This window comes from Drosophila bipectinata, chromosome 2R, assembly GCF_030179905.1.
Source record: "Drosophila bipectinata strain 14024-0381.07 chromosome 2R, DbipHiC1v2, whole genome shotgun sequence".
Lineage (NCBI taxonomy): Eukaryota > Metazoa > Arthropoda > Insecta > Diptera > Drosophilidae > Drosophila > Drosophila bipectinata.
The window spans coordinates 7,497,841-7,524,023 of record NC_091737.1 but is presented as its reverse complement, the minus strand read 5'-3'; the positions used below and the strand labels follow the sequence as shown (position 1 = coordinate 7,524,023).

General features: G+C 44.9%; 4 protein-coding genes and 1 long non-coding RNA gene across 6 annotated transcripts; 4 read left to right on the top strand and 1 right to left on the bottom strand.

Moving 5' to 3' along the window:
* Positions 1-758: 758 nt before the first annotated feature.
* MFS15 (Major Facilitator Superfamily Transporter 15) lies at positions 759-2,793 on the top strand. Its single transcript, XM_017251414.3, has 4 exons — positions 759-954; positions 1,037-1,173; positions 1,230-2,330; positions 2,389-2,793. Exons 1-4 carry the CDS (start codon positions 894-896, stop codon positions 2,581-2,583), a joined length of 1,494 nt encoding a protein of 497 aa, XP_017106903.2. The 5' UTR covers positions 759-893; the 3' UTR covers positions 2,584-2,793.
* Positions 2,783-15,602, bottom strand: LOC108132132 (mucin-2). Of its 2 annotated transcripts, XM_017251412.2 has the most exons (6): positions 15,287-15,602; positions 10,655-10,727; positions 4,660-7,973; positions 4,425-4,601; positions 4,087-4,370; positions 2,783-4,029 (listed from the first exon to the last, which is right to left on the bottom strand). In XM_017251412.2, the coding sequence occupies exons 3-6, from the start codon at positions 7,957-7,959 to the stop codon at positions 3,201-3,203; spliced, it is 4,590 nt and encodes a 1,529-aa protein (XP_017106901.2). In that variant the 5' UTR covers positions 7,960-7,973; positions 10,655-10,727; positions 15,287-15,602; the 3' UTR covers positions 2,783-3,200. The 2 variants fall into 2 exon arrangements, with proteins under 2 accessions (XP_017106901.2, XP_017106902.2); XM_017251413.2 differs by lacking the exon at positions 10,655-10,727.
* Positions 13,039-22,476, top strand: LOC138926009 (uncharacterized). Its single transcript, XR_011442296.1, has 3 exons — positions 13,039-13,506; positions 22,075-22,376; positions 22,437-22,476. It is a non-coding gene; the product is annotated as an uncharacterized lncRNA (long non-coding RNA).
* A 332-nt stretch (positions 22,477-22,808) lies between these two features.
* Positions 22,809-24,148, top strand: LOC108132196 (probable 3-hydroxyisobutyrate dehydrogenase, mitochondrial). The gene is made up of 2 exons (XM_017251523.3): positions 22,809-22,966; positions 23,031-24,148. Exon 2 carries the CDS (start codon positions 23,033-23,035, stop codon positions 24,005-24,007), a length of 975 nt encoding a protein of 324 aa, XP_017107012.2. The 5' UTR covers positions 22,809-22,966; positions 23,031-23,032; the 3' UTR covers positions 24,008-24,148.
* A 739-nt stretch (positions 24,149-24,887) lies between these two features.
* LOC108131969 (probable 3-hydroxyisobutyrate dehydrogenase, mitochondrial) lies at positions 24,888-26,000 on the top strand. Its single transcript, XM_070278980.1, has 2 exons — positions 24,888-24,993; positions 25,164-26,000. Exon 2 carries the CDS (start codon positions 25,180-25,182, stop codon positions 25,984-25,986), a length of 807 nt encoding a protein of 268 aa, XP_070135081.1. The 5' UTR covers positions 24,888-24,993; positions 25,164-25,179; the 3' UTR covers positions 25,987-26,000.
* Positions 26,001-26,183: the final 183 nt, after the last annotated feature.

The window sequence follows — 26,183 nt, the reverse complement described above, 5'->3', positions numbered from 1 at the left end:
ATGTTTGGGCGCTTGGGCGAACCCGTCAACCTCCTCCCCTCCGTGAACGCCCACTCCAGTCCGCTACGTGGAAGAGATCGACTTAAACTGCACCTGGAATATGGTGCTGGGATGTCTGCCCTGTTGCAACCGCAATGGCTACCAGCAGATTGGAAATACTGGTGTGTACCCCATGGGATATAAGGCCGTGGCCTTGCGTGGTCTTTGTTTCCGCTTTCTACATATTGCGTTGCATTTTTTGCAGGGCCTCGCTTTGGAGTGCGTCATCTCCAGTGCATCCTGGTTTTCTTTGGACTGGCAGTGGCCTTGTTTTATTTCACTGGGATTTGAATTTGATAAAATGGCGCGCATATTATCGATATTCGATAGCTATCGTGTTTGTGTATCGGAGCCTATGTGGATACATTGATTTTGTTCAGTTACTTGGGAACTTGACTTTTAAGATTATTATTTCATAAGAAATGCTCACCATGTATATGTAAGAGAGATTTTGCAGTTTTTATAGGAAAAAGGATTTAAATATAATATACTGAATGAATGATTATAGTCTGAAACATAGCTATCTTAATCAAATAACATTGGTTAGATTAAAATTAGCAAAGTGGCTTGTAATCTACATATTTTTTAAAGAATATTAAATTGTTTTTGTTTGAAAATTTGGTTTGCTTAGCTTAAAAAGTTTTTTCAGTGTAAGCATTGCGTTCTCTAACAAACTATCGGTAACAAGCACTTGCTACGATAGTTTTAATAGTTGTGGGAGTTATCTTAACTGGTACGATTCCATCAGCTGTGTTATGTTTGGGCGCTTGTTGGACCCGTCAGCCTCCTCCCCTCCGTGAACGCCCACTCCAGTCCGCTACGTGGAAGAGATCGACTTAAACTGCACCTGGAATATGGTGCTGGGATGTCTGCCCTGTTGCAACCGCAATGGCTACCAGCAGATTGGAAACACTGGTGTGTACCCATGGGATATAAGGCCGTGGCCTTGCGTGGTCTTTGTTTCCGCTTTCTACATATTGCGTTGCATTTATTGCAGGGCCTCGCTTTGGAGTGCGTCATCTGCAGTGCATCCTGGTTTTCTTTGGACTGGCAGTGGCCTATGCCCTGCGTGTAAATCTCTCAGTGGCCATTGTGGCCATGACGGATCGAAATGCCAGCAATCCCGATTTCCCGGTTAGTAACTTTAAGTGGTTACTTAATACGAAGTAATTGACTTTTGACATTTTTAGGAGTTTGACTGGAACGAGAGCACAAAGTCGTACCTGCTAAGCAGCTTCTTTTGGGGCTACGTGGTCACCCAGATTCCCGGAGGCTACCTGTCTGCAATTTACGGCGCCAAGTATATGCTCTTCTATGGCATTCTGATCTGCTCGTTTCTGGCTCTTCTGACACCCTTTTGTGCCATGACTGGAGGCTGGAAACTGGTGGTAGTGCTTCGTGCCGTTCAGGGTCTCTGCCAGGGCGTCATCTTTCCTTCAACGCATACATTCCTCTCAAAATGGGCTCCGGCAGAGGAGCGTGGTCGCCTCGTGGGCTACAGCTACTCGGGCTCACAGTTTGGCACTGTGGTGATGCTGTCAGTGAGTGGCTATATAGCCTCCTCCTCGTTGGGCTGGCCCAGCACCTTCTATGCGCCTGGTTGCGCCGGCATCCTGTGGGCTTTTGTGTGGTTCTACTACTGTTCCAGCACTCCGGCCCAGCATCCCACTATAACGCCTAGTGAAAGACGGTATATTGAATCCTCCGGACAGACAAGGAGACCCTCGGATGCGGGACGCGAGGAGCAGCAACCGAGGCCAAAGACACCCTGGTGTCGCATCTTGACGTCTGGCCCGTTCCTGGTCCTCGTTTTGTCCCATTGTGCAAATAATTGGGGCTTTTGGACGCTTCTAACAGAGATTCCCACCTTCATGAAGAATGTCCTGGGCATGGATATCAAGAGCAATGGCCCATTGTCGGCGCTGCCCTACTTTGCCATGATTCTGTTGACCTGCGTCTTCATCTGGCTATCGGATGCAATGAAGCGGAGGGGCACTGTGCTTCCCCTTGGATTCTCCCGCAAGTTTTTCAACACGCTGGGCATGTGGTTGCCAATGCTGGCATTGATCGGCTTGGGCTACATCACCGAGGGCGAAGCCAACGTCCGGCTGGCCATAGTGCTCTTAACCATGGCGGTGGCCACCAATGCGGCCACCTATCTGGGCTTCCATGTCAATCATATCGATTTGGCACCCAATTTCGCGGGCACTCTGATGGGGATAACCAATTGTGCTGCGAATTTCATGAGCATACTGGCACCTTTGATCGTGGGTCTTATTGTTTGGGATGAGGTAAGCTAACCCTCTTAAATATATTTAATCTTATTCTTAATTTCGTCCATCTTTTCAGACCAATCCGGCTCAATGGCGAATAGTTTTTTTCTTTACTGCTTTTGTTTACTTTATGGGCAACCTGCTTTTTATGCTTTTCGGAAGAACCAGTGTCCAATCCTGGAACACCCCCGCTGGAGCAAGGAATGGTTCGTCGGGATCTGTACCAGAAGCCGAGGCTGGGGAGGATCGAGAGCCGCTGATGGGTGCCTAGAGGCAAATATGTGAAAAGGTTGTTTGATAAATGTGAAACTTTTGTACCTAAAAGACGAAGCACATTCCATGGAATTGATTGATCGCAAATAGCTTCGTAGTGCTATTATTTATGTCTATTATATACCGAATATATATGTATATGTGTGTAACTATAGTGTATTTCAATTATTTATGTACAAATACAGCAAGCCAACTCGTTTTGAGTGTATTTTACGTTTCGTTTTATTGGTATTTGTATTTGTTAGTACATAGAGATGCACGTATGGTACAAGACTTAAGGTTGGCTATGTGGTATCCTGACATAAGGCTAATTCTAACGCCTATTCACTAAATTCTCTAAACGGAAATATCAAGGTTTATGCCGGGGAAGATCCTTGACAGGATTTCGTTCTCTCTTCACTTAATATTTAGGTATTTTCGTTACATCAAACCAGAAGTTCCCGGATAGGATCTTCGATATTTGTCCATCCTATCGAAGAACTTCCAGACTCTTAACATATTTGTAGTTAAAGCTAGGTAATTACAAGTGGATACGGCGGATTCCCACCACTATCCCCTCTGCCCCTATGTACATGGAAATGCTCCCCGTCATCGTCCTGCGCTGGAGGACTCTGCTCAGTGCAGCTTGTGGTTGGCGGGCAGATCCTCAGAGCGGATACAGCGTCCGCGGTAGCAGATCTCCGTCTCGGAGGTGACTTTGGTCGACGTCGAGGTGGCGTACACCACATGCTCCATCAGGTCCTTGTGGAAGCTATCCTTTTTGCTCTCCGCCACGGTTGCCTCCGTGGTGGTAGCAGCCTCCTCCTCCGCTGGTGCCTCAGTTGTCTTCTCCTCCGTCGGCGTGGCAGGGCTGGTGCGACGGATGCTTGTGTACTCCTGCCGGCGCTTGCCTACCGCTGCCAGGGCGGCGGTCACAGCCTCGTCCTCACTCTCCTCGATGGCGAAAAGATCATGCAGCTGCTTCTTAACTTCCGAGAAGATGCTGGGCTGCGATTCCAAGTCGTCCACATCCGCTGCCGTGTCCATCCGGCGCGTGGCACTCTCCTGGCTCATCGGGAACGTGGAGGTAATGGTGGCCTCTTCAGTGGCACGGGATGTGGTCACCTCGTACTCCTCCGGAGTGGTGGGCGAGGCCACTGTGGTGGTAATCGCCAGGGTTTCCGTCTGGGCTTCTGTGGATGGAGTCAAAGGCGTGGTTGTCTTGGGCAGCTCCTCCTTTTCGCCGGCTGCCTGAATTGCGTTCAACAACTGGGGACCCAGGTTCTGGGACTCGGCAGTCTCGAAGTTTTCGGAGTTGTCCGATGCTCCGGACACGCGCTTCTTACTCCACTTGCCACGGCGGCTGAGGCGACCCAGAGTGGTACTGCTGGGAGAGTCAGTGGACTGCTCCTCAGGAGCCTTTCCCATTACCTCCTCCAGGAGCTCGGCAAAGGACTTCTCGGGTCTGAAAAGAGTTCGTATTTAATAGGAGTTCGTCATGGAAGTGAGACCTCAGACTTACTTCAGATTTGGTGCCTTCAAGGTGGTGCGTTGACCCGAGGCGCCACTTAGGTCAGCTGCCACATTGAACTCGTAGGTCTCGGGCTGCTCCGTGGGTCCCATGGTCACAATTTCGGGTTCGTTCTCAAAATTGTGCGTCTCGGTTTTGGATTTGGGATTCAGAGGCTTGAAGCTGTTGGAGTTGGCATTGCTGTTAGCTGTTTCCGACGAAGGGGACCACTGGGACTCCTGGCCATCCAGCTGGAAGGGCTGTTTGTAGCGGCGTCGGTGGATGATGGGCGAAGTCTTCAGGAAGGTTCATGTGAATAAAAGTCAATAAAAACTCCCTCTCTAGCTTACCTCCTTTTCCCTGTTCTCCTGATTGCTGAAGCGACTCAGCTTACGAAGACTGGGCTTCTGGGTCACGGGTTCCGATTCCTCTTCAGGGGCCACAGTAGAAGACGAGGCTGGGTGGACAGGACGACGCTGGCGTTGGCGCACCTTTACAACTCGACGGGGTGGCAGACGAGAACGGATCTTTGGGGTATCAAAAGTATTAGAAATCTATCAGGGTAAAGGATATCAATTAACCTACCGAAGGCCTCTCCTCCGATGGCGTGGTGGTGGTCACGGGAGACTCTGTGGTCGTTGTGGTCCTTAACCTTGGATAGTTCCTCCTTACAAACGGTGATCGTCGCGTGGTTGTGGTGGTGGTTAATGGGGCCTCGGTGGTCGTGGTGGATGTGGTCGTCGAGGGCGTGGTCGTGGCCAGGGTGGTGAAAATGGGACTGATCTCGTTCCGGACAATAGCCTCTGTGGGATTCAGGTCCTCTTGGTTGGGGAAGTAGCCGGGACCGTAGTTGTCCTTGGAAAACTCCTGGTAGTGCTGAGCAATCTGCATAGGTTCCAAAAGATTCGCCGGGAAACCTCCTTGGTCAACGCTGCTTCCGTCGATGCTGTTGCTTGGAGTGACCGTGTAAACCTGCTGCGACTCGGAGGCTGGTCCTTCAGTGGTACCCTGGACATCGTAGCTGCTAGGAATGGCCGTTGGACTGGTGGGTCGCCTGGAGGAGGCCTTGAACACCGGGTAGTTCTGCTTCAACACATCCCGCTGGTAGTCCAAGTCCTGATCTTCGCTTGGCTTTCCGTTCTTTGAACCCTTCCTGGGCTTGGTCTTCAGGGTCTGGCGCTCCTCGGTGGTGGGCCTGTAGCGAATGCGATTGGGATTGCGGATCAGAGGATTCCTGGCGCTGGTGGGGCGACGAGTGGGGGTCGCAGCAGATTCCTCCCCTTCGGCAGCGGGGGCGGTGGTTCCTCGACTGCTGTACGGCCTCCTAATCCTGGTTGGGACCTTTGAGCCAGTCGACTCAGACTCGGAATATGACACGGCAGAAGAAACCTTGGTCACAGCCGGTTTCCTTGTGCGCAGAATAGGCCTCCTGGTGGGTCGGGTCTCCGGTTCCGGCTCAGCCAATGGCGTGGTGGTGGCCAGAGCCGGCTGGAGCTTGTCCTTCTCCTGCAGGTTGTTTACCAGTCCGGGAATATCCGGAGTCAGAGGAGGGAGCTCCGAGGGCACATGGTATGGGTTGGGTTCGTAATCCACGTTGCTGTTGTCCAGAATCTCATTTTGCACTTGATTGTAGCTGGGGCGGTGGTTCAGGGGGGCGTCCACATTGTTGTAGCCCACATCCGAGGTGGTCACTGGCACGGCGGCCGGGGTGTAGAGATTCAGCCTCTGCTTGGTCTTAATCCTCTGCGTGGTAGTTGTGGGAATAGCAGCAGCCTCGAAATCCAGGGAGCTGGGAGTATATTCGAAAGGCGGGTTGGTGGTGTGTGGCCTCTGCCGGAAGGCATCCTGCTGGCGGAAGTACTGCTTCATCCTTTGCTCCTCCTCCGCAGTGGTACTGGTGGGGGGTCGCGTCGTCAAACGGGGCAGCGGATCTTGAACAGGCTCCTGCACATACTGGGGATACAGTTGGCCACTGGAGCCAGGGAACTCCACCTGGGGTCGAGTGCTGTACGTGAACAGGGATTGCGGGGCAGCGGTAGTCGAAGTGGTGGACGACGTGGTGCTCGTCGTGGTGGTGGAGGTCGAGGTGCTGCTAGGCTTACTGATCAGAGACTTGAAGAAGTCGTCGCCTCCGATCTGGTTGAGGTTGTCGAACGGGCTTTGTGACTGGGGCTTGGTGGGACTGGGCCTGTAGACAGACTGATCCACCTGGACGCTCTGCGGCCGCTTCTTCTTGTGCCTTTCCTGCTTGGCGGGCACCTTCGGGGAGCTCACCTCCTGGATGCCGTCCTGGACGTAGTAATAGCTGAACTTGTTGCCCCTTCCAGGAACGCCGCCCTGAGATTGCGTGGTGGTCTCGAAGGGGTTCCGGGTGCTGCTAACCGTGGCATATGGCCGCTGGGCAGGTCGCTGGGGTGCCAGAGAGGCGCCACTGTCCTTGGCCCTGTTCACCACAATGGAGCCCACATGGGGCTCTGGCAGCAGGATCTTGTTGAAGCCATTCGGTGTTCGGTAACTCAGAGGAGCCACGAAGAAGGACACATCGCTGAGGTCTCGATTCTGTGTCAGCTGTGACAAATAGGGGAGGTCGAACTTGACATAGCCATCGGGAATTGGCATACCAGCCGGGCCCACAAAGATCTCGGGTGTCTGCTTGGTGGGTGAGTCAATCACGGAGATGCTGTGGGCATTCCTGAGGGCAGCCACCACATCGGAATGCGAGGGGCGGGAGCTGGACCGGAGCAGGAACATGGCCAGCGGAGGCTGGTGGGCCTTCGGTTTGGGCTTGGCGGTGGTGAACTGCGTCTGTGCCTGGGGCTGCGGCTGTCCGAAGCTCTGGAAGATGCTCTGGGGCTGACTGGTGGTGGTGCTTGGCCGGGTGGTGGTTCCCGTACTGAAAAAGTCACTGCCCACACTAGGATCCTGCGTGTAGAACTGGTTGATCTGGTAAGGATTCACGGCTGGCAGTCCGGGATTTACGTTGAACTTGTTAACCTCAAAGTTGGAGCTGCCTGATGATCCCGCTTGTTGGCGCTGCTGGTTGTACAGAGTGTCGTAGGGCACGTAGAGGAGCTGCACTTCCTGATCCCTGTTGGAGGAGGGAGCCGCCGAAGGAGCTGCCTTGTTCAGTCCGAAGAGCGACTCCGGCTCGGGGTCGACGGGAAAAACTTGTGGGGTCACGCTCTGCAATGAGGGCTGAGTGGGCAAGGGCTTCCCCAGGGTCTTCGGAGGCAGTATATCCTGCACATAGTTCTGCTGGTGGAGAGGCTTGTTCAGAGCCTGGGCCAAGGGCTTCTGGGAGCCCAGAAACTCGGACCCAAAGGACGGAGGTGACTGCTGTCCGAAGAGGGAGGGGGGACTAAACAGCGAAGAAGGAGCAGGGATTCCGCCAGCTCCTGCTCCGAAGGTGTGTTGGATTTGGTAGCCAGTTTGGAGAGTGGGTGGCGCCTGGGCCTGGCCCTCGTTGTTGCCGTTGTGGAAGGGCATCTCGAACTTGAAGAAGGACTGCGAAGTGGGCTCCTGACCTCCCTTGGGCGGCGGTGGCGGAGGAGGTCCCTGTCGCAGAGGCAACGCCTGGCCGGCTCCATTGGGGAACCGCTGGAACTGGTAGGGATAGTCGAACTGAGCGCCTCCGGCCTTGGTCAGATCTCCGAACCGAGCACTGGGAGGGAAGGTCTGGGAATAGGTCAGCACTCGTCCATTGCCAGAGCGGTCCTTGCTTCCGTCCAAGGGCTGGGCCAAGGGCACCCAATCTAGAGAGTCCGTATCGGCGGTGGCAACACTCTCCAGTTGGCGCGACCACTTGGCCGAGGACTCTTGGTTTTGGGCGAGACTAGCTGTGGCCAGGAGGCACAGCCAGGCGGCGGTAAGTTGCATGCCTCGCATTATAGCTGAAGTGCCTGTAAGGAAGCAATATTAATGAAGTTGATTAGATTTTTTGCGAGAAATTGAGGAAGCCAGGTGGCAAGGAGTGTCTGCATTAAAGTAAAACTTAATTTTTTATGATCCCCATAATTTCAAAATCAATTTCGCACCCATTTTTCGGAGCAAAGTATTTCCAACTACAATTAAAAATGTTGCAATAAAAATACTCCCCGCAACCAACCAAACGCTCATTATTTTTTTGGCCAATTAAAATTGAAAGAAAGGTCACCAGAGTTAGCCTTTGTTTTGGCCAAAAAATTAAAAACTGCCAGAACGCCAAGAAGTACCTAAACCAGAACACCCAGAACCGGTACTCGATTGTCAGTTGTAATTATAAGAAAATGCAAATGTTGGGAGTATCTTAAGGTATTAACTTGGCTTGAATGACTGCCAATGGGAGGCTTTGGCCAAGGTCGCTGCTGGCTCTGAATTGAATTCTGAGCCATTTGCATTTTTCATGATCGGCCACGACCGAGGGGCAAGTGAAAGGTTTCTCCCCGTAAATCAACGGATAATTGCCGGGTCTCGGGTCTCGGCTTGCTATTTTGGTCTCTGAGGTGGATGATAATTTAAATGGTGGTTTGCTGGCTGGCTGTTTGTTGGTATCTGGCGGTGTGGCAAGTGTAACTGTAAGTAACTGGTCGGGAGCGGGCCATAACTGCCAGCCAAGTGGCCATAATTGTGCGCTTGTTTTCATTTGGCCAATGCGAGAAATTGCAATACTTAAGGCGAAACCGACTCTGGGACTGCCGCTTGGTAATGCACCATTGAGTAGCCATGATCCATGAACCACGATCAATGATCGACGACAGATTTCCTCATTGCAGAAACGGTTTTGCATATGTCTGGGCAGCTCCACCTCTCCAAATTGCATCATCTGCGATTGCGGCTTGGACTTCGACTTGGAACTGGTAATCGCAATAATCATCCAGTTGGGCCTTATTTTCATTTATTTTTTCTTCGGAGCAAGTAGCAGCACCAGCAGCAGCCAGGGGCAGCCAGAAGATTCGCTTTATGAATATGAAAACGAAAGTGAAGCTGGCAAGTGACCAAACCTGAACCTGACCGACCACTGACCAAGCAACTTGCCACTGCAGCTTGCCCCGCCGATCCCCAATCGCCCATCTCCCATCTCCGACCGGAGCGGAGCGGAGCACTTTCGTTTTCACTTTTTCACTGAATTAATCGCACATATGCCTGCCTGGTTGGCCCCCTCCGAACGGATGCCGCATTAAATGGGTTAAACGAAAGCAAAAGTCCGCGAAAAAAATCGTAAAATAATGCGAAATATCGTAACAGCGAAAAACGGAACTTGCAGCGGTGCAACAAGTCGGGAGAGCACTGTCTACAGGTGGCACAGTGAAAGAAGAAAGTTCATTCAGCGGTCTCGCCGTTCAGTGGGCTATTAAAAGTGACACTGCGATAAATTGGACTGTAATTTGTTAAATGAGAGATAATTTGAACTTCTTATGTAATAAAAATTTACATTCATTCAGTTACCAAAAATTGAAATTATGGTGATATTACAAGTATAGATTTTGTGAAGACGTTTCTGATTTGTATTATTTTTATATTTTAATCTAAAGTAGTCAAAAAGATACAAAAGGTATTATAAATAATAGAAATACGAATTTTAACTAAAAATGATGCAAATTCAAAGAAGGTATGAGGTAAAATAAGAAGGTATAGGTACGATTCTTTGAATGGAACTTTCAATAGAATGATCTATAACTATTTTCAATAAATCGGAAATTTGGGAATATTTTTAAAATAAAAAGAGATGATAAAGACAACTCAAGCCACTTAAACCTTAATTATCCTAAAGTTGTGTTATCATTCCATCGAACTAGAGCTCTTTCATACCCCAAACCTTTACGATTAATTGCTTTACTTTTTCTCACTGTACTATAAAAAGAGATGGCTTGAAAATAATAGAAATTAGACACACTTGCGGTCAATATTTCGGACCGCCAATCCAAACCAGTTGTCTCGAAAAAACGAAAACGAAAAACCAAAAACCAACAGCACAACCCATTGTCACACCTCAGTGAATAGAGCAAAAAAAAAAAAATAAGACAAAAAAACTGAATAGAAATGGAGAAAGAGGTAATGGACATGGCAGTGCACTTGAAATCTCCGGCGATCACTGAAAGTGAAATGTGACAATGCCCTCAGAAAAGTCGGGAAGAGGTGGCGACTCGAGGGGAGGAGATGTCTGGGCCAGGTAACAGGCAATTTCCCTTTCATTTCGAACCAAAAACTGAAAGACATGCACACACATCTGGCGGAATCGAAGCGGACTTTCCTTGCTGGCGGGGGCGTGTATCTGTGTATCTTACAGATTAATTGCATGGCAGCCTGGGTCGTTGGACGTTGGTCGCTTGTTTTGGCCTGGCCGAAGCCACAGAGCCGGATGTAAACAACAGAGGGCTGAGTCGGCTTTCAATTAACCGCCAGATCTTGGCTGAAATCCATGAAGGGATTATGTTGTTTGGCATTGACATTGTTTCACCGCTTTGCTGATCATTTGGGTGCGAGGTTTAATTGGATTACCCGCGTCCACACCCAGGTGCGTACAGGCCGCGCCGACACACCCACCACGGACTCAGTTCGGTCTTGGGGGCGGCAAGGTTACCTCATTGTGCCCCAGACTCACCATAAACAGCGGCAGCAGATGACAGCAGACTGCTAACTCGGAATGGGCCCGAAAGATCGCTGAGGCAACAAGACTGCAAAGATACGTGTAGAGAAACAATGTGGCATTAGTTGGCGAGCAATTAAAAGGAATGCAAATACTGGGGATTACAAGATCTGGGGCTCTTGAGACGCTGTTTGCTTGCGATGTGGCAATGCCACCTGCAGATACATTTGTATCTCGTTATTTCTAGATCTCCAACGGCTCTGGCATTAATTGCATCTGGAGGCTGCAATGGCCACGCTCAGCTGGCCAAAACACACCCACTCCCCGCTCACTTTTGCTGTCTGCATTTGTTTTTATTGCTATTTTTGTATTTTTTTTGGTAACGCCTGCGGATCCGTGAGATACTCGTACTTGGGGCTGCAACTGAGTTATTAGAGCGCAGAGCCAGAAAAGAAACCCAAGACCCAGCGCCGTAGGAATGTGCGTGACCCGAACGGATCAATTTGGTGACTCACTTCACTCACTACTCACTATTGGTAATACATTTCGATTTCGGCAATCTGGCCAATCCACGCACTACCAAACTATGTCAAAGCGTGACACACACGACCCATGCGATACTTGCCCAATTCGCACATTAAATTATTAACTGATTGTGAGGCCAAATAGCCAAAAGACTGCCTTGCCAGCTGCACACACTAATTCAAAAACCATAACTTTAAATCGCTTTGAAAATTTCCAAGAAATTTGTCAATGGTATTGCCACAAAAAGTGATTTTAGATTTTCAGATTAATGAAATATAATAATCGGCAAATTTTTGTAAATAATAACTAATGTTTTTGTTAATTTTTGTTTAGTTTATAATTTATTTATCTTATTATTTATCTTATAATTCAGAATCTTATCTAAAATTAAAAGATTATTTCAACAATAGAAAGTGAGTTTTTACAATCACACACAACTCCCAAGACTTCCCTTTAGGAATTTATGGATTTCAAATAACTTAATTAATGGAAAATGTATCCAACTAATTCAAAGGTAAAAAACTATGTGTAAACATTAATACATAACATACTCGCAAACATTTTTTTTTTTAATATTAAACTGACAGTCATTTCATGTAACTTTTTTCTGGTGCAGTCCTCTTTGAATCACAGTTAAGGCCAATTAGCGTGACTGGCTAACAACTAAGCCTAGATTGATGACATCCGTAAATAATAAAAACATAAACACACAGAAAGAAAACAGGTACTTTAAGCAAAAAAAAAAGACATGATAACGACAGAGTAATTGAAAAGCTGAATGAAAATTAAAAGGTTTGAAAAATGAAAACAATTATTTTGATGCAAGTTATTTATGATTTTTTAATGATTTTTTACCCTTATCCAAATGCCAGTGGGCTGGCAACGCATAAATTATTCAAAGCCATTGAACTCGTCGTCCAAAACAAAAGCGATAAAAAAATAAAAACGAAAGCGACAATGAAATGCACTCTCGTGGGCCTGGCATTCAAAATTGGCTCGAACCTGTAGTATTCGGTTTCAGATTCAAGGGGCGTTCCTGCCCCCATGATGGCCATGGCTTGAAAGCTACCGGAAAGAGTCAACCTAACCAGAAGGAAAACAAGACACAAGGCAAGGAAAATGCCCATTTCTTGTTCGACTAATTCCTCAAATTTTATGCCACAGCGACCCCGAAGAAATGTTCGAAATTATTAAACGAAATGTAAATTTCACGCAACGAAGCTAAAAAACAAAAACTTTCATTTCTCGCTGCTTTCCAAATGAGGTAAGTGGCTGAGGTGGTGGAGGTGGCATAGCTATTGGCTTCGGTATTGGTGCCTCACCTGTTCAGCAAACCAAAACATGCCCCGGGGCCGTAGCCGTAGCTTGCGCAATCTCAAGAATTTATGCTCGAGCCTCGAGCATTTGAAAGCGAAAGCATTTCTCCAACGCTTCGATTTGGCATGCGGGGGAGCTAAGGTTGCGTAAGCTTTATGTTTCTTTTGTCTTTTGATTACCAACAAACTGCCAACAAACAAAAACCGGATGCTCTGGGCCGTTTGACGAACGGAATTCACAGTTAAATTGTTTTAAATGTTTAAACGCTTATCACACAGCTCATCGCAAATCGAAAGGCGACAATAATAATAATAGGAATAATAAAAATAATAATAATAATGAGGGAAAATTGCACAGCTCGGGCTAATTACAAAACTCCTAGGTTGCCAAATGTTTTTCTTAACTGGCCCAAAACAATGTGACAATTGCAACAGAGCGATACTTAAGCTACCTACTCCGTATACACTCCATATACAATGTATAAAGTATATGAAAAACCATAAACCAGGCTCTGACAAAACAAAGCAGCCGGCGAAGAAGAAAGCAAGAGTTGCTGGCAAAAGACTGAACACCCAAGTGCTACAAATAGTGGCTTATTCTGGTGGCCCAGAGTCAGAGCCACAGCCGGAGACAGACGACTTGTGCAAGAGGGTATCCACATAAATGCCCAGATGAACATTAGCAATCAATCCACATCCGTGACCAAGACAAGAGTGTGAGAAAAAATTCAGTAGGCCAAGACACTTCAACTTGTCGGGGTCTAGAAAACCAGCAAAAAAAATCAGACAAAAACAATGGCTAAACGGAGCAAAAAGGCTGAAATTGGTTGCCAGCCAGTCAGCCGGGTGCTGACTAATCAACTGTGTGGGTTTCAAGGGGAGACTGCCATGAGGGGGCCGAACATGCAACTGCAACTCACGATTTTGAGGCAGCAGACCAGCAATAAAAGGCCGGCCTGGAAGGCATTTCAATTGAATTTGTGGCTCAAATGTACTTTGGATCAGATATTGCCGAAGTCTGGCCGGGTAATTATTCACATTTAGAATTCAGTGCGTGTCACAAGTGCTGCGAGATAATTATTGTTTTGAAAGATCGCTGAGTCGATTTCAGATCGATTAGATGCATAAAAGTATTGATTTTTTAATGTTCTTATGGGTGCGGGTTTTTGTCTTGTTTATACATTTAATGTAGGACTGTAACAAATGGTTGTCTGGAATATTTATTACCATATTAAAGTGAATAATTTGCCATGGAGGTTAAAATTTAACACCATTCATTATTAATATTCATACCAAGAAGTTACCAGCTACAAATTCCTTGTAGAAACATTTTTTCAAGTCACACTAACTTTTAATAACTCAATTTCACAACTAATTTAGTGTTTAAGCTCCTAGAAAATGTCTTCTTACATTCTGCCCGCCATTTCACCGAACAAGACCAACTAATGAGGCAAGTTCGCGTCTTAAGTCTTTTGTTTTCGTCGGCCGCGCTGAGAAAGTCGTAATCGCCAGCTGAAAAAACTTGACAAATTGAACATTTTGCGGTTGAGTAATTGAAAGCCGCGAAAGAGGAGAGACCACTCTGGGGCTATATACATAGGCTTTATGGCGATATGGCTATGAGGCAGGGCACGTGCTGAAATGTTGGAAGCTTCTGCAACTACGCAGAGCCATTGGCACGTTTCACTTTCATTTGAGAAGGAGGAGGAGGATGAGGATGAGAAGGCCGCGGAGTTGGTGGCAAATAAACACATCAGGCGCCGCATTAAGACATGACAATAAAGAAAAAGTGAGTCTGAGCGGTATTATATTTTCTTGACACTTTCGCGAGTTTTGTCTTCTCGCTCTCACCCCCTCTTTGCCATTTGCGATATCTAGCCATCTCTCTGGCATCGGTTTATTGGCTGGCATTGGCCGACGCGGCGGCTACGTGATTTCAGCTTGCTGCCAAAGGCTACGAAGTGTATTTATAAATACATATACAGGTCTGGACATTGGCCGGCCGGCGGCCATCGCCTGCGTTTATTGTAATTAGAAAGTATTTAATTTCGAAAACGCTGACCGTTTTGTACGTACGAGCATAAAAATAAATAAAACCAAATCCAAGAAAAACATCAAACCGAATCGCGTAGGTTATGTATTTATCTTCCTCCCAGTGGCTGGCTTTCGACAAAGTCTTCTCGACAAACAAACGAATAAGTGCAGACATTAGTTCCGTTAAGATCAAGAGCCAGATCTCAGATAAGGCCAAAAGCGATTATGTCTGGCCCAGGGCGGAGAGCTCCGCGACTTACGTATGTAAATTGGCCCGATAAACAAGATTTTTCATGTTGGCCGAAACCAAGAAACCAAAAGTTTCTCCCGGTGAAAATTGGGTTAATGAAGTGCGGAGTGGAAAACCGAGCAAAGAATAGAGATGGACCAGTTTGGTCAGGGGTCTGCCCGTCCAGTGGTCAGTGGCCACCTTAACTTATCGTTCGTTTAATGAGGAAGTCTGCCCATAAAGCTTGACTTGGCCCGACTCTCTAGACTCCCGAGGATGGTTAGATGGATGAATGGTCGGTTGGTCGGTTGGGTTCGCTTGGTTAGGTGGATGGATGTGGTGGACCACAGCTCTTTGGGCAAACAAATTGCATGCCAGTTAACGACGAGCAAAAAAAAAAAACAAAATGAAATTTCCAAATAATTAGAGCATGAAAAAATAAATAGCAACCGCACATTGCCACACACATGCGTTTTTCTTATTTTTGTAGCGAAAAAAATTTCTATTCGCCTTTTTTGGCAAAAAACAGAAACCCCCACTTACCACTCTCGTCTTTCTCTTTCACTTGGCTTGAATTAATTCCAGCTAACAGCAATCCAATGCAACAATTTGTTTCTAACTGATTTGTTTCTTTTCTATGTTTTCTTAAAATTTCACTTGCAACACAATAATGGCAGGAAGCGCTAGCACTTTTGCACGGGAACACTGTGCGTATACTCGATATTCAGTTACTGATCAGGTCGGCCACAGTCTTGTGGGCCACAATCAAGAGTAAACAGTTAATAGTTAACAGTTAGCCGGAGCTGGAGCTGCGCCGCGTCTGCATCGTTGGCGTGCCGTTAACAGACTGAAGAAATGAAAAGCGTCTCGGCCCAAAGTAAGTAAGAGTGGTTCGCTCGTGGTTTTCTTCCAGACGTCGGCGCCGACGCTGCGGTTGCCGTTGCCGTTGCCGCCGCAGTCGCAGCTCGCAGAGGCAGAGACAGAAGCAGTGCAGTCAGCGCCCAAAGCTGAATGTGGCTTAAATATGAAAAAAACCACAAGTTGTTTGTAAAGCTTTTGTAACTATTTCAGGCCAACCAATGAGTGGTATGGCTTCCAGTCAAAAGATCCTCCATTGATCTCTTACGGCTAATTGAAATTAGCGGACAAAGGAGTGGGGGGGTGGGGAGGGGGATCTCAGCCATGTCCACAAGAATGCACTAAATGCAAATCAACTTGGCCATAAATGCTAACATGTTTTAGCATTAGTTGCGGCTATGGATGCTGTTCCAGTTTTGCAATCTGTGGGGGACAAGTTTTTTTTTTCATCGAGCTGCAGTGGGAAAATCTTTATGTTCGTGCAACACTCCACTCCCAACGGTTATGTACACCCGATCCAGCCTTAATTCTGACTCATTGCCAAGTGTTATTAGATCAGCTTTTAATTGGCTTTTTTAAGGCTTTCCGGAGACAAGGTCGCTGCCAGCTGATATTGTTACAGAAACTCCATAACGAGTTCAATTGAATTGTTTGTTTCCCCCTTTTCTTCGAGGTATTTCGAGTTAAGAAACCCGAAAATTGATTTACCAATTATAAGCATGCGTCTTAAAAACTGACCTTTTTCCAAATTAGTCAGGGCCCCAATTAAAACATTGGCAAGTTCGGTGTGTGATAAGCTTAAACGGTTAAATGTCTATGGTTAAGGTTTTAGCCATAATAAGCGGATGGCCAATACTGTTGGCAAACAGTTCGTGGCAAGCCGCGGCCTTAAAAGCGGCCTTTTCAATTCCCAAATGGCCACTAAAACATTCTCAGGCCAGGCGGCAAAGAATTTCCGCCAAGACACACAATTGTCTAACAATAAGTGAGACGTTTATGGATCGTGGAAATTGAGTTAATTAGCATATCCCCCATTATCCATTATCCACCATGCATTGGGTAACCCAGACAGACGATTTTCTTTCAACTGTATCTATAATACATACATATTTTTTTCAATTTTCCATCGGCAGTGGGGAGAGTGCATTGACAGGAGTAGGCATCGGCAGCCTCACCGCAAATCCAATCAGTCAACTTGTCATAACGCCTGCCCACCTGTCTAACCCGAAGGGGTCTCCTCTCCTGACAGGTGGGCGTGAGTTATGTGCCAACTGATGACGTACGAGGAAGGTTTCCACCTTACAACCTAAGTTATGCGATAGAGTTTTCAGTTTTTTTTGGAGGCGAAGCTTGAGGAGATCATTCAACCGTGAACACTCGGTACTTCCGCTGGCCACGACTGCCGGCCCCTAGAACAAAGCACTTTCACCTGCCGCAGAATCGAACGATTGAATTGCAATTGAATTCCAAGCCTCGCGCGCAATTAGGGCTGACCTTTTCACAGGTGTCTCGCCCAAGGCGGCCCCGGGCTAAATGGCAAATGGCAATAGACTAGACCACACCGTCCAGCACCAAATACCACTCGACCTTCAGGCCCGTTTATGAATGGCTTTTCCCAAGCCTCTAACCTCCGCTCCTCCAACATTTTCCACGACGTATGCGGAAAAGAGTCACCATATTTGCATAAAATTCAAGCCAATAGCTTGAGAGTTCCCACCAGATCCAGATAGATCAACTTAATTGATTGCGAGTCTGGCATAATTCAGTTTAATTACCTGTAGAATCTTTTTGACCCGCCTAGAGTGGCCAAGAGGCCCAGACTGTAGCCCAGACGGTAGCCCAGACGGGGGGACGAAGTCAACAGCGAGGCTGATGCAACATCGACAAGAAGACATAAATATCTCGGCCATTATGCAATGCACTCACCTGGCGGGATTTGGCCCGCTGGCGAGAGTTGGCCAAAACGCCAGAGCCTCAAATTGGAGGAGACATTTGTCGATGCGTCGACGCAATTTTTAGCTCACGAAAAGTAAGACAACTTTTTTCGCAGCCAAAGCCACTGGCGATGGCCAAAATCGCTTTGGCTTTCTGCGCTACCATATAGCACACAAAACGCTTCCTGCTCCATCGCCTGCTGCATCTCTGCCGACCACTGCAATGGTCGAAATGTGGTCGAAATCTAAACTGGATTGCCAGGGGAGAGCCTCTCCAGTTTGGCTCTGCCACTCGGATTCCTTCCTAGTGCTCGGATTTGGGTTAACCAAACATTTATCCGCCGCTGCAACTGTCGGCCGATGGCAGGCCGAGATTAGAGGCCCAAAAAAGAGGCGGAGTAGTGTATGCCGGACTAGTGGGTGAAAACCCCGGGAGCCTGGTCCAAACAATAGAGGTTTAATCAGTTCATTTACAGCTCTCTTTGGGAGTTTTTTCTGCAGCTATTTTTATTGAATTTAAATTAATTTATTTTCACTTCCTGTTGGTTTATGGCTTGATTTGAATTTTGTGTTGAAAAAGTAGTGTGTTGCATTTAAATAAATTATAATACGATTATTACAAGCACTAATACTATATTAGTTAGACCATAATTTAACTTAAAGTATAATGGTTGAACTTATTTTAAAACTTTTTTTAAAACGATCTTAAAGACACCTTTGTGATCTGTATTTTATTTTTTTAGAGTACATTTTTAAGTTAAGTATCATAATTTTATTGAAACATTTTTTTTCCCCCAAAAGAGTATCCATTCTGCGCTCTCCACTTTCGTCAACTCCACTTCTTTGGCTTTACTCCGCCGACTGCAATTAAAATTTTGTAATACGGTGACCAAAGAAACACATACAGACTACTTATAACCAAAAAACTGCTCAAAAAACATGGAACAACAACAACTCGATGAAGGAAAATTACGAGAAAAAAAACATTCGCTTTAAACGGTCATCTGGAATGTGTGTTTTGTCGGGCAGCGAATAACTCGCCACTTTCAAAAATGATTTTCAATTTCACTGAAACTATAGGCCATGGTGCCGACTAAGTGAGGTCTACGTAGTCGTACACCTCAAATGTGTGTTTCCATAATAATTATGCATGCGGCGTATTAAAAAGCGCGAACCTTAGAAACGATTCAAAAATCGAATGAAATCGAAATCGAAATTCGAATTGAATTGAAACACTCCAGTGACGCGGGGTGGGGCGGTGATGAATAATTTCACTTTCCTTTCCCAAATCAAACCTGATGCAGTGACTCCGTCGACTGCATTACAATTTTCCGTGTTTGTCTTGGCCAGTTTTTCATTTTCATATCGTTTTTGGAGTGGTCTCTTCAATCTGGCATGTTAATGTAGGTCCGAAAGTGTTATCGCGGCGAGTGGGGAGTGTGGAGAGTCGAGAGCGAAAGTCTGGAGGAAATACTTATAACATAATTAAAACCCCATGAATGTGATTATCGAACGCAATTTCACTGCCAAATTTTTCTGGCCAAATGTAATTTCAATTACGTGCTAGCCGGAAACGAAATCGAACACCGGCTAACTGACTGACTGCCTGACTGCCGGGACTGCCTGAAAATGTCAGTAGTCGCTCACGATGTCAAAGCCCATGGCTGGCGAATTGTACGTAAATTGTAAAGTGTTCCTCCGATCCGGTGAGTCACGGATCTACGCTCCGGCATGCAGATATTCAGACATATCCCATTAAACTTGTCTCATTCATCAAATTGCGTGCAAAGAGTTCAGGGCGGGTCAAGAAACCAGGCACGAAGCCACATACTTGCATTGCTGTTTGCGGGAAAAATTGCTTTACTTACAATGTTGGCTGAAAAGTTTTAAATAAGTTTCTACATAAATCTGAAATATACATAAATTTATTGGTTAAAGGTTTAATATTGAATACGTAATTTTATAAAATACATTTATAATATTACGGGGAATTTTGTTTCGTTTTTATACTCCATAGAAGGGTAGAGTCATCTCAACGGTCAAAATATTATTCTGTTGACTGTTTCTATAAAATAAACTAACAATTTTATAAACAATATGTTTTTTGAAATTATTTTTCAGAATTTTGAAATTAAATTAAATATACCCAGTGCTAAAAAATTAAATTTATGTTAAGTTTCACTTTTTGTACAAGTATTGAAATAATTACGATTTAAGGAACACATTTTTGTAAAAAGTCTATTCCCTGATTTCTATTCCATACGGTGTTCATTATTTTAGATTTCCAGAAGTTCTCTAAGATAGTAGGCTTTTTTCTCTTAATTTTTCCTTTGTATTAAAATCTAACCAATGAAGTGATAGTAATCTATCGGTACTACAAAACTTAAATATTTTATATTTAATCAGCCGGTATCGGTTTTTAATTTCCATTTTCAAAAGATGCCAATTTTTTTAACACGATGAAGACCTTACCTAGCACTTTTGTAAACACCTTATAGGAAGAATTAAATACACTGGTAGAAAACTTCTCAATAATTTTCATCCAACCAGATTCCTCGTTTTTTTAATGTTTTTTTGAAAATGTGTAGAACAGTTTATAAAGTTTAATATGAAAGTAACTATACAAACTGTAACTTAAAATATTTGGAAGAACTATAGTGTTGCTATTTTTTTATGTTACCTTTTTGAAAAGTTTCCAAAACCTTTCCGAGCTGTGTAAATGCGTGCTTATATTTCAATGATTTGCAAACAAAATTGAATCTTGAATTATTTCCCGGCACTGCAAAGGTGGGTGCGTTGCGAGTTGCTGTTGACTGACTCTGAGTGAAATTTCGTAGTCCGTCTGTTTGACATGGAAATTAGTGGCAACAACAAAGCCTGCGCTGTAGAGAAATGTTATAATGCCGGCCTAATGAGCTTGGCACACCGCTGCGTATACTTGATGTTTATGTCCACATGTATGGGAGTACAGTATGTACAAATGCCATGGACAAGCCCAAAAAGACGCACACTTCATGCTCGTAGTTTTTGCGCTTTAATGCTTCACTTGGTTGTGTCTTCTTTTTGGTGCCTGTGGCTTTTTGGGTTTTGGTATTTGGTTTTTTTTTGCTTGTAAATTGTAAATTGTTTCAAAGAGACGAGCTCTCCGCCATGAGTTTGTTGTGCTTCATATTGGTGTTAATCATTCGCTGAATTGCACTTTATGACGTTAGATAAGGTATTAGTCGCCGTGTGAGTGTGTGTTTGTGGATTTTGGACAATTGACAACCGATTATGTAACCCCTTGATGTCCCCTATTTTGATTTTTGCGCCTTTGTTGTCATCGCGATTCGTCGATTCGCTCCACTCCCCAAATTGAAATGCACTTAACCGACCGTCGTCACAATTTCACGTTGGCGGATGCTGCCGACTCACTGACACACATAAATCACCAAAAATATCAAAAAGAAAATCAAAGAAACCGAGAGATTGAATCCACTATAAGGCAGATATATTAACGTACCTCTTTTTACTGGTTCTCTTGGGCGAAATCGGGTTTAGTTAGGTGGTCGGCAAGGCACTAAGAAAAATGGATGGCTTTTATGTGAAAATAAATATACTTCATTTTAAAATTATTTACAAATCAAAGAGATCAAGTTCACGAAAAATTTTATCTTGAAAAAGTCACATACATACATAGTACATGTATGTTCAATAAAAAAATATTTCACCTAAGAAACCAAACCTTGGTTCTAAGTATCCACGTATGTATCTTTTTATTTCAAAACATTGTGATTTAAAAGCAATACCACCCCGACCCTAATAGCTGACTTTAGTTGATCTTTTTTTACTTCAAGTGTACTTCTGGTCTGTTTTCTTTTGATAAACCATAACCAGGTTGACGCCGAAACTGCGCTGACAGCCAGGTCCTGACTCCGGAGTCCGGATTGCGTAAGTTTCGGGCCACGACAGGCGGGTCGTAAATTGGCCGAGATTTTGCGAAACGCAGCAGTTCCAGCAGTTGCAATTTCATGCATGCCGATTTTAATGCGAACAGCAACAACATTAAGACAGCAACCACGATGGCAACAAACCTTATGACCATTGTAAACTGTTTGGGTGCAAAAACTATCTCCTTCAATTGAAGTTCGTATAGTATTGCTAAAAATAGCAAAAATAAACGTAAACAAAGAAGTAGAGACAATAACAGAAATCGCGAAAAGTCGCGAAACATCAAACTGTTTATTGTGGGATCAGATATTGGCAAAGCTCCAATGCAAGAAAGGTGCAAAAGAAAGGAATACGTTCCAAAAAAAACTTTAAAATAAACGAATTTTAAATGCTTTATTTTTAAGTAAAATATTTAATATTTAAGGTTGAACATTTTTAAGTACATGTTATCTTAAGAAATGTTATTTTAATATTTTAATATAACATAAACTTAACATAATTTTAATTTTAAATAACATATATTATAAATAACTTATAATATGAATTTAATTTCTTTTTTTAAATACCATTTGAATTTTCCAAATATTCAATAAATACCCTTTCTTCAAGTCCAAAATTAAACATTAGTTGAGAAATAATGCGTGCGAACTTAGTTATGCACGAAATTTAACGAAATTGAAGATAACCCTTAACTGTCATTCAAGCAACCAAATATTTCGTGAATTAAAAAAGCCAACAAAAATACAAAAATTAACTCTTTCAATTGAAATCAAAATCTAAAAGTCGGAAAGAATCTTGGAAAGCTTACAGTTTGGGAGCCACTGTCTGCCTCTTGACAGCAAGCTGACACACCCACAATTTTGTGGGCATTCTACAAACACAAGCCCCCAATTGGTTGAAGGTCAAGGAAAGTAAGTGAAATGAAATCGAAAGTTTTATATTCCCCCATTGATAAGCGAAACAACAACAAGGCGGCACGTGTATGCCAATTAGAACGTAAATAAAAAAAAAAGCATTGGAAATGACCAGAAGAGCTTTAGCGGCGGCACTGGAATATAATACACAGATATATGTACATAGCGAGATATACATATGTATATATACATGGGCATATGTACAATATTTATCAGGAGAGCCGAAAGAGAATGAGAGAGTAGTTTGCTTGGGAACTTGTTTTGATCAGACAGAGACGTTCGTTTAAGTACACTGAAAAAAATAAAATGGGTAATTGATTTGTAAATTAATTTAGTTCTTTAAGAGTATTTAATCCTATCCTTTTTTTAAGATATACAAATTAAAAAAGTTGGAAAAGATTTTGCCATTTTTTTAAAAACATTTTTCCCAGTGTACTTAGGCGCTCTCTGAAAAGCGTCGACAAGTGTTTTGGCCTCCCTGGAAGCAAATGAAATTACGTGACTCTGCGACTAGTGGAGCACTGTGCTTTTGGCTTCTGGTCCGATCAGAACTTTCAGATTCCCTCCGACGATTTCCTGCTCTACAGGTGGGTGAGATCGAGTGCCTTACATAACACGTTGGGTCAATAAGATATATTATTTTCCATTCAGCCATGTCGCTACGCTTGATGTCCCCCGCCCTCCTTAATGCCTGGAGCCAGACCCTCGTCCGGGCCATGTCCACCCAGGGCGGCTCCAAGAACATCGGCTTCGTGGGCCTGGGCAACATGGGCGCCAACATGGCCAACAACCTGATCAAGGCCGGACACAAGCTCCACGTCTTCGACATCTCCAAGCCGGCCTGCGACGGCCTGGCCGCCAAGGGAGCCACCGTCTACAGCAAGACCGCTGAGCTGGCCAAGAACTCGGACTTCGTCATCACCATGCTGCCCAACAACGCCATTGTGGAGTCCTCGTACGAGGAGATGACTGCCGACGGCGTCAACAAGAACACCATCTTCATCGACTCCTCGACGATCTCCCCCGAACTGGTGCAGAGCCTGCAGAAGAAGATCAGCGCCAAGGGAGCCCGCTTCATCGATGCCCCCGTCTCCGGAGGAGTTCCCGGCGCGGAGCAGGCCACCCTCACCTTCATGGTGGGCGGCACTGAAGCGGAATACAACGCCGTCAAGGCTGTCCTGGAGTGCATGGGAAAGAAGATCACCCACTGCGGTGTCTACGGCATGGGCCAGGCCGCCAAGCTGTGCAACAACATGATGCTGGGCATCGCCATGATCGGGGTCTCCGAGGCCATGAACCTGGCCATCCGCCAGGGCCTGGACGCCCAGGTGTTCGCCGACATCATCAACTCCTCCACCGGCCGCTGCTGGTCCTCGGAGGTGTACAACCCGGTGCCCGGCATCTGCCCCACTGCCCCCGCCAACAAGGACTACGCCGGCGGCTTCTCCTCGGCCCTGATCAACAAGGATCTTGGTCTGGCCGCCGGAGTGGCCAAGTCCACCAACACCCCGATCCCCCTGGGCTCCCTGGCCGGCAAGGTGTACACCAAGCTGGTGGAGGAGGGACTGGGCAACAAGGACTTCTCCGTGGTCTACGACCTCATGAAGAAGGAGAAGTTCAGCCTGTAAGGACCCACTCGACCAGAGCCAAACCAGTCTTGCATTTATAAATTAGGAAGTGACTGTGCAATTACCATGTTCTTGTATTTGTTTAAAATAGTATGCAAAAACCTTAAAAATATATGTATAAATACGTATTGTATAGAAAAAGTTCCATATGAGTGGCGTTGCATAATCGAGGGCTGGTCTGGCGATCGTCTGACAACCGAAGCCCGTCAAGTGATAAGCCCCACAGATGTTGGATTTGTTTTTAATAGCCACTTTTGCGACCCCAGCGAATTAGAATTATGACTGGGGCTTATCTCTCCCGCACTCGTGGCGGGTCGGGCTCCACATGGGTTTTTGTATATATTTTTTATTAACTCACAAAGCTTCCCAGGTAAACACAGTGAAATGAGCAAAACAAAGAGCATCGAAAGACACGGGCATGGAAATTCTTATGGCGTGTTCGCCGAAAGCTCACAGTTGAGGAGCTACTGGGAAGTATCAGTATTTAAAGGGCAAAACCTCTATACTTCAGGAGAAATATCTATAATAAATATAAATGCAAAGATTTCAATCAACAAGTAACAAGTGAATAATAAAACATGCTTTCCAGGTGTTTTAAAATAATACAACTAAAAACTTAGAATTTAGTGTCCTTTCCATGACTTCCAAAGTATTTTGAGATAGCCAGTCACAAAACTGACTGACCAAAGATCAGTCCTGTTTTCGAACCAAGCAAACTATTTTAAATAAATAGCAAACCAACCCGTATCTTAGTAAATTCTATTTCAATAATCAAGTAAAATATTTTAAACATTTTTCGGTTCAATTCCCATTATTCTGCCTCAAATATTTATCACAATTTAGCACAAATAAATGGTTTATAGAATAAAAATTACAAGATAAACTATTTAATTAACCCCAATTTTGATGTTTTTGAAAATAAAACAAAATATTCGATACAATTTCATTAGCTCAACCGAAAAAAAATCATAATTAAACAAATCAAAGTGAGTAAACAAAAGTGATACCCGAGATAAACATATACTATCAAATAATAAATAGTGCTGTGATTCAGAAAAATTCTGATAACTTTTTGATTTATTCATTATCTGTAAATGTTACCGCTACTGCAACTATAATTATATTTCAGATATAATGCAATCGATATATATTACAGAACCACTGGTATACAAATGAATCGACTTCTGCATCTCCCCGCCTGGCAGCCTACTCGGAATATGGCGAAAATCGGTTTTATAGGACTTGGCAATATGGGAGCACCTATGGACATAAATCTTCTAAAGGCAGGACATCGGCTTAATGTCTTTGACATTTCAAAGAAAGTCTGCAGAGATCTTCAGGAAAAAGGAGCTACAACTTGCACAGATGTAGCAGAGCTAGTGAGGAACTCGGAATATGTGATTTCTATGCTACCCAATAGTTCTACAGTGAAGACTGTCTATGAGGAAATAAGTAAGGATGATCTTAAAGAAAACATTACCTTCATTGATTGCTCTACCATTTCTCCGGACCTTGTTAGACAGCTGCAGGAAAAACTCGCCAAGAAAGGTATCCGTTTTATTGAGGCTCCCGTTTCCGGAGGAGTTCCAGCAGCGGAGAGGGCCACCCTCACATTTATGGTTGGAGCTTCCAAAGAAGATTTCAAGAAATCGGTAAATACCCTGAAGTGCATGGGTAAAAGGATAATACACTGTGGCGACCATGGAATGGCACAAACCGCCAAGCTTTGCAACAACATGATGCTGGCCATTTCAATGATCGGGGTGTCAGAATCCATGAACTTGGCCATCAACCAGGGCCTAAGTCCCAAACTATTTGCAGAAATTCTTAACTCCTCTACAGGATGTTCCTGGACCTCGGAATTCTATAATCCCGTCCCGGGTATTTCCGCCACAACTCAGATGCACAAAGTGCCCATTTCCCTGATCAACAAGGTCTGGATCTGGCTATCGGCTTGGCCAAGGATTCTAACTCAGTAATACCTATGGGTTCATTGACACACAAGATCTATAGTTCCCTGATTTCTCAGGGTCTTGGAGATAGGGATTTTTCAGATTTTTATGATTTAATGAAGAATAAAAGGTTTGTTTACTAAAATTAACCTTAACAACTATTTTTTTATCGCTTTGGGTGGAAAAGTTGGTTGACTTTGTATAATTCCATTGGGAACTGATAA

Bases quoted from the DNA above. Each gene is read 5' to 3' on its own strand.
- MFS15 (XM_017251414.3), top strand. From the start codon at position 894: ATGGTGCTGGGATGTCTGCCCTGTTGCAACCGCAATGGCTACCAGCAG. The intron at 1,174-1,229 runs GTTAGTAACTTT...TGACATTTTTAG, and splicing joins CCAGCAATCCCGATTTCCCG to GAGTTTGACTGGAACGAGAG. The intron at 2,331-2,388 runs GTAAGCTAACCC...CCATCTTTTCAG, and splicing joins GTCTTATTGTTTGGGATGAG to ACCAATCCGGCTCAATGGCG.
- LOC108132132 (XM_017251412.2), bottom strand. From the start codon at position 7,959: ATGCGAGGCATGCAACTTACCGCCGCCTGGCTGTGCCTCCTGGCCACA. The intron at 4,602-4,659 runs GTAGGTTAATTG...GATACCCCAAAG, and splicing joins CATCGGAGGAGAGGCCTTCG to ATCCGTTCTCGTCTGCCACC. The intron at 4,371-4,424 runs GTAAGCTAGAGA...ACCTTCCTGAAG, and splicing joins AGGAGAACAGGGAAAAGGAG to ACTTCGCCCATCATCCACCG.
- LOC108132196 (XM_017251523.3), top strand. From the start codon at position 23,033: ATGTCGCTACGCTTGATGTCCCCCGCCCTCCTTAATGCCTGGAGCCAG.
- LOC108131969 (XM_070278980.1), top strand. From the start codon at position 25,180: ATGAATCGACTTCTGCATCTCCCCGCCTGGCAGCCTACTCGGAATATG.